Source organism: Zeugodacus cucurbitae, chromosome 6, assembly GCF_028554725.1.
Source record: "Zeugodacus cucurbitae isolate PBARC_wt_2022May chromosome 6, idZeuCucr1.2, whole genome shotgun sequence".
In the NCBI taxonomy this organism is placed as follows: Eukaryota; Metazoa; Arthropoda; class Insecta; order Diptera; family Tephritidae; genus Zeugodacus; species Zeugodacus cucurbitae.
Window position 1 is genome coordinate 57,921,778 of NC_071671.1, and position 21,696 is coordinate 57,943,473.

The 21,696-nt window shown below is 37.0% G+C and overlaps 1 protein-coding gene across 1 annotated transcript; it reads left to right on the forward strand.

The window, feature by feature from the left end:
- Positions 1-1,443: 1,443 nt before the first annotated feature.
- On the forward strand, positions 1,444-21,684 carry LOC105217173 (zinc finger and BTB domain-containing protein 17). The gene is made up of 8 exons (XM_011192054.3): positions 1,444-2,861; positions 3,050-3,245; positions 15,618-15,968; positions 16,062-16,169; positions 18,735-18,896; positions 18,990-19,094; positions 20,502-20,639; positions 20,714-21,684. The coding sequence occupies exons 1-8, from the start codon at positions 1,983-1,985 to the stop codon at positions 21,550-21,552; spliced, it is 2,778 nt and encodes a 925-aa protein (XP_011190356.2). The 5' UTR covers positions 1,444-1,982; the 3' UTR covers positions 21,553-21,684.
- The last annotated feature ends 12 nt before the right edge of the window (positions 21,685-21,696 follow it).

The window sequence follows — 21,696 nt, forward strand, 5'->3', positions numbered from 1 at the left end:
TTTATAACTGAGAGTTTCGCCAACAGCGCTACAACTCATTGCACTCACGTACGTACCGTTGCATGTATGCATGTGTGTGTGTGTGTCTAACTGTGCGCCTGTAATTGAAAGTTAGCAGCGCTCTCTGTGTATGTGTGCCGTATCCGCTAACACTCTCAGTCAGTTAGTCAGCTTAGTATTCGTACGAATAAGAGCACGAATCGTATAAACAGCGATTGTTTTTTACAAGTATGGTGCACATATCACCAAATTCGGTCATAGACGAGTATAATGAACTCTACGGTCAGAATGTCAGTGTAGATTGTTAGTAGTTGGTCGAGTTAATTGGCTATATTCTATTCGTCGTAGCTCTCGCTAACAACAATATGCTCGTACTTACCAAATTTGGTTTCGGTGCTTACCGGACTTGACGTCGATTCGAAGATTGAGCGTGCTGAGGTGTGTATATAGAATGTATAAATCTCTTGAAACTGTAGCAGCTTAGCTGAGCGTAAGATTGCCGGTCAGTTTGGAGCATCAGTTTGAAACGTTGAACAGGTGCTGCGAAGTTCTGCATGATTTGGGTGGTATCTTGAGAACAATTGAGATGTATAAAAATATGTTTTTGGAATTACACTGTGGTAGTTTCAGGGTCAGACAAGTGCATAAACCAGCAACCAAAACTTTTTCGAGTATTCTGAAACGAGCTGTTTGTTTTTCGAGGTTAAGTTCATATTTAATATTAGAGATCTGAAAATAGTAGGATTGGTTTAAGTCAGATATTTAGTTTTTTCTTCAAATTTACAACTTTTTCGCTCTAGACCCCCAGACGTGTATGTTCATTTAGTTAAAATATTTAAAATTGATTCAATATTTCAGCGAATTTACCGTTGTATACAGCGTATATCTTGTCAGAAGTCAAGTTAATTGAACTAGAAACGGTTTCCGCCGTCTGAAACCCCAATAAAAATGGCTGGGTATGCAATTCATCATCATAACTATTGTAAATATAAGGAAATTCAAGTAAATATGTTAATTTGAATCTTTATATATTATCGATAAATCATTTTGTATCCACAGGTAACGAATGCCAGTTATAAAATATCATTTCCGCAACCTTTTATTTATTATTATAATATCATTCTTTGAATTTACTTTTTTTCCTTCTTTTTTCATTTTTTTTTTACTTTTTCTTTTCTTGATTTTCCTAAAATTTATTTATTAGTTAAACCAAAATTGTATTTCATAATGAAAATTATGAGTCAGCATTTTCCAAAGAACAGTCATAATTTTCTTGAGATACGTGCAGTGTTTCCCAAATACCGTTTAAAGAGCGTTTAGAACAGTACAACTCAACTAGACACACTTCCGGTTTGCTTTATAACACAAGTCACACTTAATTCTTCATTCTACACACACAGCACCACAGGTCACCACTACATACCACTAGGAAATATTTTCGAAGTTCATTTATATAATTAATTTGAACGCCTTCTCATCGCCTTAGGGTAGTCCGCCAAGCCAACAGTGCCACTCAATGAGCAGCTGTTGCCAGCAGTGCGCATGCCCAACACATGACGGTGTAGCGTACCAGCTGGTCGATATGCGCGCAGCAAGGTCGCCCCTGCTCACCATCACCATCACCATCACCAACGTCATCGTCAACGCCATTGCCATCGTTTGCCAACTCGTTGGCTGCTTTAACGCGCTCACTGCGCGAAGCATTGCAACAGTAGAGATTTGCTCATCGACGTGTACGGTATACTCGGGAATCGTGCAGAAAGGCCGTGCGAATGCAATACTACGGTACGCGTAGCGGCGTTGTTCGGACGCGTATTGCTTTGTGCTAATTAACATTTTTGTTTATAAACAAATACAAAAAACAAAAACAGTCGCCGGGACGCCAAAAATAAGTCGAAACACACGCGTTTCGCATGCAGGTGAACGGTGAAAAATAGTGATTTGGATTGCAAAATCGACGACGAAAAAATGCAAATGCAATAATGGGCGGCAGCAGGAGTTACAGTGTGAGCAGCACGAGCAGCGTCGCCAGCAGCAGTAGCAGCAGCAGCAGCGGAAATTACAGTGAATACAGCGCCGCCGGCAGTGAGGAGCGCCGCTGTAAGGCGACAAAGTTAGTATACAGCCGTATTGGCAATCAGCGTTTAGCGGCCACAGGCGCGGTGGCGGCTGGAGGTGTGATGGCGCCACAGCCCCAACAACAACAGCCGCCGAAAGTCCAACGGGCGCGGTCACAGCGTATTATTTGTCGCTGCTGCTTGTCGGAACAGCAGCCGGCGACACGTCAGTCACTGGGCTCATGCTCCGAGCAGGAGCTGGACGATGAGGAGGCGGCACACTTGGAATTTGTGCCGTTGGACACCTTGGCTATGGTGGATTTGAGCGATGATAGATTTGTAGCGGCGTCCACCGCTGGTGATTCATGCAAAACAGCGTTGAGCAGGACCTCCCCAGCCAAAGGCAATAAGGTCAATAGTATGTCAGCAACAACAACTACGCTGAACAACAACAACACTGGGAGTAGTAGTGGTAGTAGTAGTACTACGACTACTAGTACTCTACTCGATTGTTTGAACGCTTGTGCGCAGATAGGCGCTTCACTGGCGGACAATGAACTGCCGCAGCACATCTGTCTTGACTGCTGCCACACGCTGGAGATGTGCTGTGAGTTCATACGTTGTGTACGGAATGCGGACAAAATTCTGCGACGCCGTTGTGCGTTGCCGGTAAAACGGGTGCGACAACAACAACAGCAACAATATTGGCAACAACGGCAAGCGACGTCAAGCATGCCGGCTGTTTGCAGTGACGTCTATGGCGAGGAGGGGCCAGCTGCGAAACGTAGGCGCCGTCGCGAAGAGGTGTGTCTTCATGTGCATTTGTGTGTGTGTGTTTGTGTTTGTTTCTGTAGTGCAAATGCAATTGCATTTCTCGCTTTAAATGTAGAATTTGCTATTTTTGTGTATTACATTCTGTGTGTTACTATGAAATTGCGTAAAGCGTATTTTTAATTTCGAAGTGTGCTAAAAAAGAATCTATTTTATCACAGAAAGTGCAGCAAGAACAACAACGTACGAGTGTCGCTCATGCCGTTGGTGGTGGTGGTGGTGTCAGTGCAAAAAGTCTAAGTCTCGGCAACAACACGCCCAAGTCAATATCCTTGCCCAAGTCAGCGACTACAGCGACGCCGTCAGCAGCGTTAACAGTGACGTCAACAGCGAAGTCGTCGTCAGCGGCTGAGAGGGGTAAGTGCGTAAAATAATATACGGCACAAATGTGTAGTACATAGCATAGCGTAAAGTTATGTATATTTAAGTGTATGTTTGTGTGTTTGTGCGCCCGTCTTCCACGCCGCATGAGTCAGTCTGTGCCATTTGTTTTTGTTTTTGTTTACTTATCGTTTTCGTTTTCTTCGTATGACTTTTAATCCACATTTAAGGCGAGTGAAAATGTCAGCTGTGTTGTTGCAAGTGTTTTTTCACTAAAATTCTATGGATTTTGTGTTTTTGTAAATTCAATAAGCTTTATTTAATGTTTAAATATTGTGGAAAATTAAGAAAATATACATTTAGTGCAGCATTTTGGCAAGTGTGTGCCGAAATAGGAAACATGCGTTGCTCAAGCGGTGGAGTTGTTGTTTAAGTGCTTGAAGCAAGGCTGATAAATAATTGTATTATAGAAAATGAAAAAATTAAAATAAAAGTGAGTGCTCCAACCGGCTTTAATAGTTTAAATTAAAAGTTATATAAAAGAAAATAATAATGGAATGAAAAATGTTTGGTTTTAAATGAAAAAAATAATTAAATTAAATTTTTTTAGTGAAGTTATGAAAAAAAATTATGCAAATGGCCAGCTGACATTTTTACTTTAAAGCTTTAATGCACTATTTAAGGGGGGGGGGGGGTTAAGGTTTGTTCCGTCGAAAAAAGACTTTTTTTCATGAATTTTTTTAGAAAAAATTATTGATGTAGGTTTATTTTACTTATTATTATATGAAAGTACAATATTTGAAGGATACTTAAAAAAGTTGTATCGAAAAATAGCGAGGAATAACGGATTTATCGTCGATCTCTGCAGGCACCTCGAAAAAATGTTGTTGTGCGGTGACTACAGCATCACTGGATCATCCGAAACCAAAAAATCAAAATGCTTTCTTTAGTTTATTAATTTATCTTTCAATTGACGTCGAGTTTTTTTTTTTAATTTTTAAATTTTTCAATTTTTGGTACAATTTTCAAGCCAAAATGACGATTTTAGACGAAAAAATCGACCTATTTGTTATTGTAAAATTGTTAGTAATTAAAATTTTTGGAAAAACTTGACGTCATTCGAGAGCTATATAGTTATATGTAGAATATTTGTTCAAAATTTCAAAACGATCGGTGCAGTAGTTTTTTCTGTAGGCTGGTCACCGACTTTAAAAATTACATATTTGGGAAAATCGTTTCAAAGTTTTGTACTCTCAGCGCAGTTAGCTGGAGGTACCGTTATTCAACCTGCTGTAACTTCGTTAGTTTTTCTCCGAATGACCTAAAACTTTCACACAATATTCTTGAGATGTTGATGGTTCAGAAAAAAAAATAAAAAAATAATGAAAAAAAAAGTTGTCAAACCTTACAATTTTACAAACATAAAAACATTATCGATTCACAATATAAATGCAATTACAAAGTTCAAAAGAGAAATATCGCAAATATATTTTTATTGTAATTATGTAATTATATTCGCCAATAGTTACTAATTAAGTCCATATGCATGTATGTATGTGTGCATATGCTGTTCAAAAGACAGTCGTGCTTATGAGACCGGAACTGATCCAAATAACATTTCCAATTGGAATTGATTCAGATAGTTTTTCATAGATATTTGCATATGAATGTACAGTTGTGTTCAAAATAATAATAGTGCGTGTGTTAAAGTCTTATAATTGAAATTGGAAAATATACGAAATATGTATATTATGGAGAGATGAAAGTAAAGTGGTACTTTTTGGAGGCACAGTTTCATTGTCGCGTACATCGTCTACCAAAGACTGACTACCACAGTCTAGACACACTACGGGAACGGTAAAACATGTAGGGTGAAAAATATTAGTTTGGGCTTGTCTTTAATTTTTATGGTTCATATATCGTATCTACACTGTCATGAATCAACATGTCTACGTTGATATTTTGAATAGCACAATGCAAAACCTTATACTGAAAACGAAATGCCTCTGAAATGGGTCTTCCAGCAGGATAAAAACCCGAAACGTACAAGACGGCTAGCCAAGAAGTTGTTTCGTATCAAAGGACCTTAATCCCTTGACCTGGTCGCATTGGTGCGACCTCAATTCCATATATAACCTATGGGTGATATTCAGAACGTTGGCTAATAGTGAAGGATTCTTGGGAAGAAATATCTAAAACCCGTTATGAAAGCCTAGTCAACTCTATGCCGCGTCTCTGTAAGGCAGTTTTATATAATAAGGGCTTTTCGACTAAATACTGAACCCCATTTCTTTGTATCTATGCATAATTTTTAGAATAACCTACATATATAGCCATTTTAGTTTGTTTTTTATCGTTATTGAAAAGTTTTGCGGTTTTATATTTATATATGTGTGTGTGATTTGTGTTGCAATAACTTTGTATAACTCGTACAGCTCATCGTTCCATCGTCTGCGGTATTCGCCGTTGCCAATGTTCTTAGTACCATAAATCTTGCGCAAAATTTTCCTCTCGAAAACTCTTAGTGTCGTCTCATCTGATGTTCGTAGAGTTTGATTTTGGTTCGTCGAGAGAGGACTTTACTTTTCAATTGCCTACCCAGTCCAAAGTAGCACCTGTTGGCAAGAGTTATTCTGTGCTGGATTTCGAGGCTGACATTGTTCGTATTGTTGATGCTGGTTCCCAGGTATACGAAATTATCTACTACCTCGAAGTTATGACTGTCAACAGTGACGTGGGAGCCAAGACGCGAATGCGCCGAATGTTTGTTTGATGATAGGAGATATTTCGTCTTGTCCTCATTCACCTCCAGACCCATTCGCTTCGCCTCCTTATCCATGCGGGAAAAAGCAGAACAAACGGCGCGGTTGTTGCTTCCGATGATATCAATATCATCGGCGTACGCCAGGAGCTGTACACTCTTGTAGAAGATTGTACCTTCTCTATTTAGCTCTGCAGCTCTTATAATTTTTTCCAGCATCAGGTTAAAGAAGTCGCACGATAGTGAGTCACCTTGTCTGAAACCTCGTTTGGTATCGAACGGCTCGGAGAGGTCCTTCCCAATCATGACGGAGCTTTTGGTGTTGCTCAACGTCAATTTACACAGCCATATTAGTTTTGCGGGGATACCAAATTCAGACATCGCGGCGTAAAGGCAACTCCTTTTCGTGCTGTCGAAAGCAGCTTTAAAATCGACAAAAAGGTGGTGTGTGTCGATCCTCTTTTCACGGGTCTTCTCCAAGATTTGGCGCATGGTGAATATCTGGTCAGTTGTCGATTTTCCAGGTCTAAAGTCACACTGATAAGGTCCAATCAGTTCGTTGACGGTGGGCTTTAGTCTTTCACACAGTACGCTCGATAGAACCTTGTATGCGATATTTAGGAGGCTGATCCCACGGTAATTGGCGCAGATTGTGGGATCTCCCTTTTTATGGATTGGGCAGAGCACACTGAGAATATTTATATATAGTAATATAAAATTAATGTTTCTGTTATGTTCGTCCTCAATTTCAACACAGAAAAAAATTAAATAAACTTTTTATAAGAAATTCAGATATTGGCTTCTTAGCATTATTATTCTTTTGAACACAGTTGTAGTGTGTAGTTGTATATAGTGTTATAAAAATGTATACCGTTCAATGACTGCTACACTCTGTTAGAGAGGAATGAAAGAAGAAAAGCCAAAGCATAAGCTTACTTTCGATATATTTCAAAGCTGGAAATATATTTTCTTATTTAATCGAGAAGTTGGACCTACTGCGAAAGTAGGTTCAGAAGTGTTTAAATTTGTTTTAACCGCTAAAAAATATTTCTTCCACTTAGTAATAGACCAATTTCGACTGATTGGTTTATCCGTATATTTTTCTAACAATTTTTTCGCATCTTCGAGTCAAGCAGAGATTATTTGAGAATCTGTTTGCCGCTTATTGGATACTACTGCTCAGCGACGAGTTCAATACTCAAGCCTATAGGAAAGTTGAGTTTATTACAAACGGAAAAATTATAAATATGTCTGAAATTGAATTCATGGAAGCTCCTTGCTATTGGCTTTTAGATGCTCCATGATAGTAAAATTTATTTTTGATAAAAATCTTATTGGAATAATTGATTGCACCCAAGGTTGGAATCAACTATTTTTTTTTTAATTTTGTTTCTCGCAAAGAATTGTAAATAATAAAACATAAACTTTTGTCTTTTGTATGGCTTTTACTACTCAGTGTTAGAGAGCTCTACTCTCGGAACTTGCGAGACAGATGTTGAATATAAACTGAAAACTATTAGTTTCGCTAAGAGTTGAGAATAATATTAAAAAGATTTTGGTTATTATCATGGAACTAAAAAATATACTTTTCCAGAAATTTCAAGAAGTATGTGTTCGAATTTTATTGGGTTTCTTTAGATATATCCAATAGAAAGCAGGAATACATTTTTTTCCCTAATAATCATCATTTTTTTCCTTTTTTTTAAATTGCGCGATGATGAAAATAGTAATTGAACATTAACTTTCAAGCTAAATAAATTTTGTATCACCTCTTCTTTAAAGAACCCTATCCAATTACATAAATGCCTGCCAAAAGTGTAACATCCGGTGGTAAACGTAAACTAAAGAATGGCTCAAGCAGTCATGTGCCGCATTTAATTAATCAACCAACCATCAGCGATCGTTTACCAATAATAGCCACTGGCTCAGCACAGCACAGCTCAATGATATTCTCATATTGGTGTGCTTTGAAGCGCACACAATTAGCCACTGAACACTAGCACCCATTATACATTTGTAGCATTTCTTTCTTTTCTGTTTTTTTGTACTCCTGAGCAATTAAAGCATTTAAGCACCCAAGCGTTCAGCAGCAGCTCTAGTTTTTCAACAATCCGCTAACTTACTTTACTTCACTTTCTTACTCATTAGTCAATTTTGAAGGCATCATTATCACACTGCCCTTTCACTATGCGGTAGGCAAGCGGTATTTTCTTTCGCTTAAACATTTATGTGTTTTACTTAAAGATCGCGCTTTATTAAAGTTGAAATTATGCTGCTTGCGATCCAAGTGAGTTACTGCTACCTATCGAGTGAATGTTCAATACGAATGTGGAAACATACATATCGGCGCAGAAAGCGTCAGGTTATGCAAATTATCTCTGGAAAGATAATGCTGAGCCGTGGTCAAAATGAATGAAAAGAAGTGTCAAATAAATGCGTTGAATTTCAATGAGTTAAGAAATTGCGAAAAACAAAAAAATAAACAACGAATTGCCATTCTAAAATTAAAGCCTATACAATACTGCAAAGAAATAATTTTATGAAGACACTTAGTAAGGGTGAAGCGTAGACAAAATAAAAGCACAAAAATATAATTCATGCATACATAAGTGGTGCCTCTGAAATTAATATGAATGCGTTTATAATAAAAGTTTAAGCTTCCAAAGGCGGTATTATGTATAGGTAACTATATAATCACAACAACAGCACTTCCTCTGCCCACACAAGCAGCGCGCCTAGAAACAACCGCCTAGTGGTGCTAAATTAACCTTTTTTGCTTGATTGTAGATAAATAAATGCAGCGCTTAAATGCCAATGCCTATTAATTATATATGGATTTTATTTGTATATATATTTTTAACCACTCTACTTATAGAAATGTTTGCGTACTCACCGTATGTGTTCTCATATGGGTAAAAATACAAATAATTAGCTTTATTTATTATTTCATTTACATGCCCATTTTGGTGTCTTAAGACATTATGTCTGGGCAGTAAGAATGGTGAGTAAATAGCGCAAAGACTGATAAGTCATATTCGCTATTTTTTATTATTTATAGGGTGTCCCAATTGTATGCCGGAAAATATTTTCAACCAAATGTTACAATTTATTGGAAATGTTACTTTAAACTAACAATAAAAACAATAAATAAAATTAACAAGTTTTCCTTTGATGCTAGTTACCCTTTCGTAACTAAATTCGGGCTGATTGAAACATTAAGTGGCTATACCCGTGTAACCCATGAAAAATTAGGCGATTTTCGTGATTTTTTTTTAAGAAAGTACTCGATCGTGGAGCGTAAGCGGTCCTTTCAACTGCTTTCTCTGGGCAAGGTCCATCTCAGCGCAATCATAGGTGTACTTACTGGACATTGTCCAATGGGTACCCATGCGGTTAGACTTGGGATCGTGGCAGATGCTAGTTGCCAAAGCTGTATGGAGGAAGGCGAGATGGAATCATCTAATCATTTCCTACTGCACTGTCCAGCTTTTGCCAGACTGAGGTTGAAACACCTCCGAAAGCCCTTTTTCGACGATTCTAGCGAATTGGCTAGAATCGATATTACCAGTCTTAAGAAATTTATAACGGATTCCAAGCGGTTTGCTGAATCTTAAAGGTCTTTGATCCACGGGGAGTTTTATTGGTACCACAATGGACAGCGCCAGGCTGAGAGATCTTTCTGTCTTTGCAGAGATCTGCCTACAAACCTAACCTAACTCGATCGAATGTTTCGTATTTTTGGTCATGATAAGGTACATATATTATATTTTCAGCTATATTTAAAGATTTTACAAAAATATTGAAAAATAACGGATTTATGTTCCCCAACTTAGCTGAAATAAAAAAAATTCAAAAAGAATATTATAGATTTTATGATTATGATTTTATTATGATTTTTGAAAAATATCAAAAATTAACAAAATGGCGTAGTTCTGAACAAAAATTTCGTTTTTTAGGTCAAATAATGGTCGCTTTTTTTAACGCCGAATTGCCAATTTTCAACAAATCATAAAGATCATAGGTCATTGTATAGTAAATATATTCAAGAAAGACCAGTGTCAATTTGAAATCGACCGGTCAGTTTCTCTTTGAGTTATAATATGATGTCAGCAATTTTGAGAAATGTCGTTTCGAGAAAAACGCGTTTAAAGTTTCGACTATAGCGGCTGCTCTTTAGAATACAGTCATTCAAAAACTGTTCAAGATACGACCTTGCCGATTTCACAGAATATTGTTGATAGCATAAACTATCGAATAAGCAAAATGGATTTTTTGAAATTGCCACACTGGTATAGCCCCTTACGATATAATTTTATTAAGATATGTGTTGTATAGAGACAAATAAAAGATTCAGGTGAGGGCATGGACCGATTGGGATATAGTTAAGCCAAATTCGGAAGAACGAATATCGTTATACTCAATACAGGAATGACTTTCTGAACCAATTCAACTTTTTACCATCAAACCCAACCGGTTTATAGAGGACAGGTGAAGGTTTGCACTAATCTTGACCATTTTCGGAAAATAGTTGTCACATATGAGGTATATTAATGCTCGAAGCTTGGTTTTGTTACAATAAATGTCTATTGTGATGGCAAAGAAACTGATTTGGAGTCAAAGTGACGTTCTATGGAAAGTAGGCGTGGCTGGGTTTTGATTACACCCATCTTTGTTTCGAAAATTGAAATTGTTCGTAAGATATAAAGTTTTAAGTCGATGCCTTGTCCATAGACCAATTTTTGAACTCATCCACATATACATACACATGTTAATCGTTTATCCCATTAAAATTAACCTTTCTGACGTTATTTAATGCCCATCAGTATATTTTAATCATTCCTGTATAGGATTCATATCTAGGAGGTAGTTGTGGTTATCACACATTTTTTTTTAATTTTCGTATGAAAGGTTCACACAGTTTTAAGGAAAAAAATTGTTCACTAATTTTTTCTGAGAGCGCAGAATTTTAATAATTTAGTAAAAAATTAATCTAGAAATTTTAAAAAATCTTGTAAAATCAACGACCGTAAAATCGTACCACCCTATTGTACCATCTAAAACAAAAGCAGTGCGATTTTTAAGACAACCAACTGACCAGGTATATATGTATGTATTTACCTATATGCACATATTAGTATATTATTCGTGCTTAGCATTCTACAGCTGAGCTCATAGACAACAATGCCGTTAATTAATTTTTTTTTTGAAGCATAATAGTTTTGAGTGGGTGTTGAGTATTACGAAAAAAAAACAACAACTCTAATGTCAACATAACAGCCTACGTTGAAGCCGGACTCGATAACGGGGAAGCCTACGCTGTCTGTTTGACTGTCTGCCATAAATAATTATGTGCACATACTAATACAAACAAAGCTATATTTGAACAAATGTAATTGCTTGCGTCTCATAGGCAGTGAATACGATTGCACGATCGGCCTTAACTTGGGAGTTGAAGTCTTGATTGTGGTTTGGCTGTCACGCATATAAATATGTACATGAAGAAAGAATACCCACGCAAGCAGCGCACCGCCTTGTACATACATATGTTGATCTCATTTATTTACTTGGTTTTATTGATTTATTTCATTTTGTTCATTGTATTTTAATTTTTTTTTTTTATTTATTTTTTTTTATTTTTTTCAAGACCAAAAAATTTCGCTTTCATTTGCTTGAAAGTGAGAATATCAAATATTGGGCAATAAATTCACTTTAAAGCTTTTATAATAAGTGTGTGATTTTTAGCAATAATACAGCAAATAAAAATACAACAAAAAAAATAAAAGAAAGGAATACGCCAAAGCCTTTCTTCGCTGCACTCTACACTGAGGTTGGTGATAAATGTATGCCGGGAAACATTAATCAGTGCTCTCGAATGCCATTTCTAATGCATAATCTTGCATTACAATGCCGTTATTTTCTCAGAAATAAAATTAAATACATATACATATGTATATAAATGCAAGAAATCAAGTACAATTGTAACATATGTATTTGCCCTGCATTCCGATAAAGCAACAAATCCCAATTGGAAAAAAACAAACGTCTGGTACACTCATGGTAGCACAAATTGAACTTCATTTCGTATCATGCTTGAAATAAATTAAACAATTTATTCAAAAAGTCAGCTACCGCACACAAGTATACTCATAAATATTTATCTACAAACCCACAACACTCTAGTGCACCATCGTGGAGATACATATATGCAAATTAATCTATGTACATACATACAAATTAATATTTATGTATATACTCCTTTTATGAGCATATCTAAGCTCTGCCACAACAACAGCAATGATAATAAAAATCTTTATTGGTATAAATAGTGATTCACAAATCAACAACGAAACTCATTCATACAAATTAATTTGTCTCAAACCACTTCAAAAAATATATATATATGTATTTCATTCATACCATAAGCTTTCTATTATACCGTTATTTATGTATTTATGTATATTCATTTACATATATCGTGCGTTTGTTGTCAATTAATTAATTACTCAAACGATTTAACTGCTGTTGCTGATGATGATCTATGCGTTCTCCTAAGCAATTTGTTCAAGAATAGTGTTTTGTGAAATTGAGCTCAAGGGGAAAAACTTACACAAAGGATTTGTTGTTGTATGCATTTTTGTTTGAAAATACTAATCAATATATCGTTGTTAACGTAAAAGTCATCAATCTTGAATAAAATATTTCAGTGTTTCTTCGATTTTCGAAAAATTATTTAAACTTAGAGTATTTAAACATCAAGACCTAAGTTCTCCAATGTTTTATTCTTAGATTTCTTCTACTGTTTTGTACATAATTGAAAAGTCACCTTTGGTTCTTTTATTTTTAAATTTTTATACTCTCGCAACTAAAGTTACTAAGAGAGTATTATAGTTTTGTTCACATTACGGCTGTTTAAAAGTAAAATTTGGTACAAAGGAATGTCCTAGTAAGGGTCATATTTGGATGTACAGTGGAACTTCCATAACTCGAACTTCAATAAGTCGAAGATCGCCATAACTCGAACTCTTAAATTGGCAATTGGAATAAAATTTCATACAAATTTCCTTCCATAAGTCGAACTTTTCGACCAGGGCATAATAGAAAATTTAAAATTCTACTATCAAGGAACAATTCTAAAGGAGTCCCTATATTCGTATGGAGGCGAACAAAAAATATGATATTACACTTAAAGATTTCATAAATCGTGTAACAAAGCCATGAGATGCAGACGTCAAGAGCCATACAATGGCAAAGTGCAACAAACAAAATTACAGAATACATGTTTTAATGCATTTAAATAAAACTTTTTGCGAAGTAAATAACTAAAACTGAGGGCAAATCTATATTTTACATTATTTTGAAAAATGTATGTTTTAATGGAAATTTCTATCACTCGAAGTCTCTCTAACTCGAAGTTTTTTTGTGGATTATGGTGATTCGATTTAGAGAAGTTCCACTGTAATTTTTTTGGGGAAGTGGGGGTGGCCCCGCCCCTAAATAGTTTTTTTTTGTATATATCTCGCAAACCAATAAAGCTATATAAACCAAACATTCTGCAGTCGGCTCTTACGTACTTCACCACGCCCACCTCCCATACAAAGGTTAGATTGAAAATTACTAAAAGTGGGTTAACTCACTAACAAAAAACGCCAGAAGCACTAAATTTTTCAGAAGAAATAGCAGAAGAAAGCTGCACTCAGATTTTTTTATAAAATGGAAAATGAGCGTGGTTTCGCCCACTTATGGGTCAAAAACCATATTTCAGGAACTACTCGACAGATTTCAATGAAATTCGGTATATAATATTTTCTTGACACCCTGATAACACGGATAAAAAATGGGTGAAATCCAATTAAGATAGCGGAATAAAACTTTACACAAATAGTGCATATCATCTCTGGATTCACTTGTGAAAAATTTGTCGAAAACGGACTATAACTTTTCAAAGGCCCCGGATATGGAACATGTTGAACTCAGCGCTCAAGGGTAAATTTTAATGTAATTCAGAGGAAATTGTTTTCTTCTAATAATGTGTTCCAAAAATTATTAAAATCGGGTCACAACATCTCCTAGCACCCATATATGTACCTAATGGCAGGTTTTTTTTTAAATACGGTGGACTTTATTCCACATATAGTGGTTAATATGTGAGATATCTTAGCAAAATTAAACGTATAGTCTTGGCTATAATAGAGCTAGGTGGTGAATGAAATTTATCTAGGAATTACTCTATTATATTATTATATTAATCGATTTTCGTTATTCTAGTGGAGTATATGTAGGCCGAATTGTGCATTATCTTAATACAATTAAATAAATAAATTGCGAGAGTATAATGTATTCGGTTACATCCGAACTTAGCCCTTCCTTTTTTATAAAAATTTACACACGAAAGTTTGTAGTACTCAGAAGAACCCGCTTCACATTTCCTTTCTTGCCTTTCTTAAATATTTTTATATTATTAAGCATTGTAATTATAAATATTTATTCAGCTGTTATGCATTTAAGAACTGTTTTCAGTTTTTTTCGGAGAAGATTGCGTTTACTGAATACTGAACGTTGAAACAATGAAATTTTCGACTTCGGTGTAGAATTCCAAGTTTTAAGATTCAAAGTTCACTCACCACATACTTCAAAAAATAATGAAAATTGGGAGCCTGGCTTCTTCGGAACAAGAAATATAAGAATTTGAAAGCTATGCAAGGAGACTTAATTAAAATGAATGTCAGCTGTCTTTAAATGTCGTATAAAAAGATACATATCTTTAAAGCTAATCTAGAGTCTTAATTAAGTTCTATTTGGTTTTAAATCTCTATGAAATCTGTGGCTTTGAATAGGTCTTGGAAAATTGTGAGTTTCAAGTCTTTAAGCCTTTGGAAAACAGGTTTCAAGTTCAGATCGATTAGTCCATATCGTACATTAAGTGATTTTGACATCTGTAGAGGCATGAACGATGAGTTTGGGATGTAGTTACTGGAAACCATTGATACACATTTTTTTAATAAAAATTTCAGAAAAATAGCTTTCTTGGGTCTCTGAAAGACAAGGATGTAAAAGCTAGTCTGGATTTCACTGTTACCTTGAAAGTTTTTAAATACTCTTCGTTTCACTGTGCTCCCAGCTTTAATCTCGAGAAAGTTGTTCTAAAGTATCACGAATATTTGGTCATGGAAAGTGAACTATCAATTCCAATAACTGTAATAAATAGTATAAAGTAGGAGGTGTAGGTGCGTGCTGCTTGAATAGACGTCCTTACAGGCTTAACAAATATGTACGCTTCCGCTCTATAAACGCGATAATCACGTAGGTGCTTGGCTACAATTATTTCCATAAAATGCTATTCGCAGAGTTTGAATGAATTTCGGCGTTTTACGGCTTAACTAGCACGAAACGGAGTTATAAATAAATACATTGTGATTATTTATGAAGTCATTTCCACTTGCAACAGTCGGCGCTTGAGCAATTGGCAGCTTTCATAATAAATATAAATTGTCTTATACTTGTATATGTATGTATTAAATTATTTGTTAGATATGCTTAATACAGTAATATATACATGAACACACATCCACCAACTCCAAACCCGCCTCAATTATTAGCATGCGATGACCTAACAACCTCAATTTACGTTTCTTTCTTGCAAATTTCAGATGAATTACTGGACATTAGCAAAGCATTGGATGGCGTGGAGAGCAGTTTTGTGCGCTCATTTGACAGTGGCATTGAAATTGACGAAGACTTGTGCTCCGTCAAGTCGAGCGATTGCAGCGCCAATGAGTATCCGCTACGCTGCCATCTGGCGAAATATGAAGGCTACACATATGTGGTCGCCGAAACGCTTTCACATGATCTCGAACGTTTTCACAGAGGCGGACACAGGTCGCAGGCGTCTGCCGGAGGCGGTGGTGCCACCGCGCTAGCGACGACTTACAAATGCGGTTTCTGCATATTCGAGTGCAGCGTGCGACAGGAGTTGAACAAACACTTGCAAATACATTTGGGTGAGTGGCTGGTGCATTATTTTGTGCTTTCAATCTACGCAAGTTTCACGCCAATAATACATTTTTGTTTTTGTTTTATATACTACGTTATAGGCCCGCCACAGCACAGCTGTCGCAAGTGCAATTTCGTTGGACACTTCAAGTTTCTGCTGGCGCAACATATGCGTAATGTACACCACTGCCCATTGGAGGGTCAAGAAGGTATGTAGTACTTTCTAGTCGCAGTACTCTTGAACGTAATCGCTATAAATAAGTTATATTGCATAAATGCCTACGCTTAGTGAGCAATATTTCTTTTATGCCATAGCAACATGTTGTGAAGGGTATATTAGTTTTATGTTAATAACAGTTTATTTTTAAATATATTAGTAATATATATATATATATCAAAATAACCACTGCCACGCTCCATTTTCCGTTAATTCAGTCCAAAATTAAGGACGGATATGTTTAACGTAGATCTCTGTCAAAACAATAAAGCTATATCAAATAGACTTAGATACGCCTTTCTGGTGTCTCATGTTAAGGCGTATAGTTGCTAAAGGTGCGGCAACTCTCTAAGCAAAAACCTAAGAGGCATTATAAAGAGTATTACCTACAAATCGGTGCAAAATATTTACTATTGATGTGGCACCGCTCATTTTTAGGTGAAATCTGATGGCTCCGTGACCAATCAACTAATTTCAATCAAAATATGTCCCTTATAAAGATTATAGATTGGTCTGGGTTCCTGGCCACAGCGGAATCGCGGGTAAGGTCAGGAACGTCAGTCTCACTATTAGTAGCATAGAGATGTGTAGGAGTTGATCGTTGTCCTATTGCGGCTTACTACTAGACAGATGGGTCTCGGCTGAGCTGGGCAAGCGCTGGTCAGTTTCTAGCACTTGCGAAGTCGGTAGATCCTTCTGGCCTAAGGTAAACTGCAGGAGGTCTACCGAGCAATTCTCTCCCAGTAAAGCTAACCACTCTTTAGTCGTGGGGGTGCTTACTGTCCGTTGTCCCATCGGGACAATGCTAGCTATAGAAGCTGCATGGAGGAGGACGGGGTGGAATCGTCCCATCACTTTCTTCTGGAATGTCCCGCTTTGGCGAGATCAAGAAAAAGATTTTTTTGGTCTCACTTTTTCGAATAAGATTGCAAAATAGTGAATATAGAATTCAAAAAGCTCTGCAGATTTATAGTAGGTTCAGGGCGCTTTGCCGATTCCCAATTGCTAATCTAGGGGGGGGATTCAGGCTTCACAAAGGACTGTCTTGTATAGTATACGTGTGTTTTCTTTTGTGAAACAGCCTTACAACCTAACCTAACGTAACCTACCAATATAAGGATTAAATCGGAATATAACCACGCATCTCCTGTCATCAAGCAAACAGTCGGCGCATTCGCGTCTTGGCTCCCACGTCACTGTTGACAGTCATAACTTCGAGGTCGTGGATAATTTCGTATACCTGGGAACCAGCATCAACAACACGAACAATGTCAGCCTCGAAATCCAGTGCAGAATAACTCTTGCCAACAGGTGCTACTTTGGGCTGAGTAGGCAATTGAACAGTAAAGTCCTCTCTCGACGAACCAAAATCAAACTCTACAAGTCGCTTATCATTCCCGTCCTGCTTTACGGTGCAGAAGCTTGGACGATGTCAACATCAGATGAGACGACACTAGGAGTTTTCGAGAGGAAAATTTTGCGCAAGATTTACGGTCCTAAGAACATTGGCAACGGCGAATACCGCAGACGATGGAACGATGAGCTGTACGAGTTATACGACGACATTGAAATAGTTCAGCGAATAAAAAGACAGCGGCTACGCTGGCTAGGTCATGTTGTCCGAGTGGACGAAAACACTCCAGCCCTGAAAGTGTTCCATGCAGTACCCGCCGGAGGAAGCCAAGGGGAAGGCCTCCACTCCGTTGGAGGGACCAGGTGGAGAGCGAACTGGTTACACTTGGGATCTCCAACTGGCGCCGAACTGCGAAGGAGAGAGAGAGGTAGCGCACTATCGTCGATTCGGCTATAACCGGCTAAACGGTTGCAACGCCAATCACATACATACATAACCACGCCTACTTCCTTATTTTCCGACTTCAACTTTAAATTCCATATGTTCTTTTTTAAGCTTTTCAGGTGTGCCAAATCCCATCTAAAAGCAGTTGTAGGTAAATTATGCTTTTTTGAGCCCCCAGATAAGAAATATAAGGATATTCACCCTATTCATGAGTCGCATGGAATTAAAAAATGGTTTAGTACTTCCTCTAGGTGCCATAGACCCAATATAATGATTCGTCGGATGACTTTATAGCGTATATATCGGTTAACAATAAAGTTACTAAAATTATTAAATTCGATCCATGCATTTAAACGCCCAACTACCTTTCAAGTTAAGAAAATGCTTCCCACGGTGTACTTTAATAATTTTCTTAAAACAAAAATAATCGGTTTTGGTCGCACCCAGCCCTCCCTTACTTATTTTTTATACAGAACGTTGAGGGTGTCTTATCAGCTGGTGGGGTTTCTTGAACTGTGTCACCCCAATGAAAATATTTGTGAATAATTTTTTGTACCAACAATGCATTACTGTATATCTACATATTTACATACATATACATATGTATATGTAAGTATGTATTCATTTTCTTATCATAATTCATTTATTTGTTTACTACACGAGTAGCGAATATATATGTATCTATAAATGCGTAACGTACTGTATATACATATATCTCCGCGTCATTTGTTTATTTGATGAATGTTTTTGTTATTGCAGTTCACCAAAAACACGCTGAACGTGGTGGCGGCAGCGATATCGCGGCACGCAGTTACCAAGCAGTCAGCGCGGCGGCGGAGAGCCCCAAATATCATTGCCATTTATGTGCAGAATGTTTTGTCAATTATGACGGCTTGCAACAGCACCGAAAATCGCACAAAGGTGTGTCATTGTCGCAAAATACACGATTTAATAAATAATTCTATATTGATTGTTATTTACTATTTAATATTTTTTTTTGTTGTAATTTTGTAGTTTTCTGCAAATGCACCATGTGTACGTTCAAGAGTTCGACGCGTGAAAATGTTTTGGAGCATATGGCCAAAGAGCACAAGGTACTGGTGGAGCGACGCCTGATTGGTGAGTGAGGTGGGGTGGAAATGGAAAGAAATGAAAGAATATTATTTATAGGTATTTATTTATGAGTTGAAGCATAGCTGTGTTGGGGTATTCGATGTGGAATTTGATTAGTTGTGGTATTCTATCCGTACATTCTATTCTGAAGCTTGGATCTTTTACGTAACGTTGTTATTAAAAAATCTATAGAATCTAATCAGTCGCATATTTTTACTAGAAATTGGTTAAAACCCATTCTCAAAAATGTCATAAGTAGAACAACAAAAAGAAAACCCTATCTTTGAATTGACTCATTGCGTTTGGTGTAACCCTAATTGGTACCATACGATGATCTTGGCATTGCCAAGGAATGGCTCTATTATTAGCTAGTGCCCATATGAATCTATAGCTGAGGTAATAATATAAACCGCATAAACTGTAAATCTTATCGGAAGAGAGTTAGAAACGTGTTCCCAGAACCGATTTACCATTTAATAAGTTATTGAATATTCAGCCGATGAGGTTTTGAAAGCTTAACTGTCCAACCAACCATTCAGTGAATTCAGTGATGCGCTATAATTGAATTTGAAGGACCAATGTTATCTTCTTTTCCTGTTAAGATCTCTTCATACAGATTTTGATTTCCTTATTCTCTTCATTCTTTCAATTTCATTCGTATCTACAATTTCATTCGTATCTGTGATCTTACTAAGTTTCCTAATACTAGAACTAGTTGGGATCAGTCTTATGGGATCTTAGTAAGATTTTCAAAGCTGGCACGAATTGATATAACTGTATCTTCGTTGACCGTTAAGATCTCTTCGTACAGATTTTGTTATCGTTTTACCCTACATGGACTTACCTAAAAACTGTGGTCGATCCTTTCAATTTCATTGGTATCTACAAGGTTTTCTGGGATCTTACTAAGTTTCCTAATGCTAGCACCAGTTGGGGTTAGTCTTCTGTAATCTTACTAAGTTTTCTAAAAATTTGATCATTCTTCTGGGATCTTATTAAGTTTCTTAAAGCTTGCACTAGTTGGGATCAGTATTCTGAGATCTTACTACGATTTCTAAAGCTGGGATCGATCTTCTGGGATCCTTCTAAGTTTCCTAAAGCTGGAATCTGTTGGGATCAGTATTCTGGGATCATACTAAAATTCCTAAACCAGTTGGTTCAGGGTTATTTTTATCATTGAATGAAACCTGTTGAAATGAGACTACTAGAGATGATCCCAATTCTCTCGTGATGCATCCTTTCGTCTGGTTTGAGCTCAGATCACCATATATTCTATTTTCGATCTGTAATACCGTACACCAAATTATAAAATAAATTAAATTACCTATTAAAATCGTTAAATTTAATATTTATATAATATAATAATAATATATATATTTAGTTTTAAATCAAATTATGTTTTACTTTTTTCAGTAAAATATATACCGTTACAACGAATTAACGCTCAACAAATGCAAGAGCTTACGCCCACAAAAAGTGTAAGCGCTACAACAGAAACGAAATTTATACCAAAGGATAATAAATATCGCAAACATTTGTGCCAATTTTGTGGTGAGTACTTTAGCCCACCAATTATTCACCTTTCAAAAACAACAAATTTACAAAACCTCAATATTTACTTATAGGCAAATGCTTCGATCGCCGCTTTCATTTGCTCAAGCACGAGTATGGCGTGCATCGCATCGAAATCGAACAGACGCAGAGTGATGTCGACGTCGTGATCCGCACCAAATTACCCAGCTATGGCGCAGGTGGCAACTCCACCAAGCACACGAAACTCAAATATTTGCGACAACGTAACGCCGTGCAGGCGGCGCGGCAACAACGTTACATCGAAGATCTCGCGCTGCTGGACGATCAGCAGCCAGGACAGGATATAAGCAATAAATTTCAATGCGAAATCTGTATGGCAGTATTCATGTTCAATTTCGAATTGAAATATCACATGCGCACACATAAGACCAGCACACACACACAAACCACGGTGGGTAAGGAGTCGGCTGATAAGCGCATTGCAACGCCCACACCAACCTTATCAACTGCTGCTGCAGCGGCCGCTGTTATCGTACAACCCGAGGCGAAGCTATCACATGTAAATGCCAATGGAGGCCCGCAGATAACGGTGGAAACACAGGAGTCGACTGGTGGTGTATGTGGTGAGGAAAGTGATGACGATGCCGATGCTGATGGTGAAGGTGAAGGCGATGGCGACGCTGATGATGTTAATTTAAAATTTACGCCTGACATCTCACATCATATGGACGCCGCGCTGACCGGCTTGTCCGATGGCGTCGATCTGGATTTAATGGCTTTGGTGGCGCCGCAAACGTCACCGCTGGATTCGTTGGATGCTAGTCCGGCCAGCAGCAATAATAGTTTCGATATCAACTATGATGATCAATTATATTTGAATGATTTCGATTTGGGTCTGTTGGATTGCAGTGGCGTCTTTGCTGGATTTTAAATTGTCGAAAATTAGTTTTTTTTCATACTAGTGCATTTGTTTTTGTTTAAAATTATTATTTCGCTTGTTTTGTACGAGTTGGAACAACAAGCCAGGAAGATTTTTAACCAAATAAACATAACTATACACACACACATACTTACA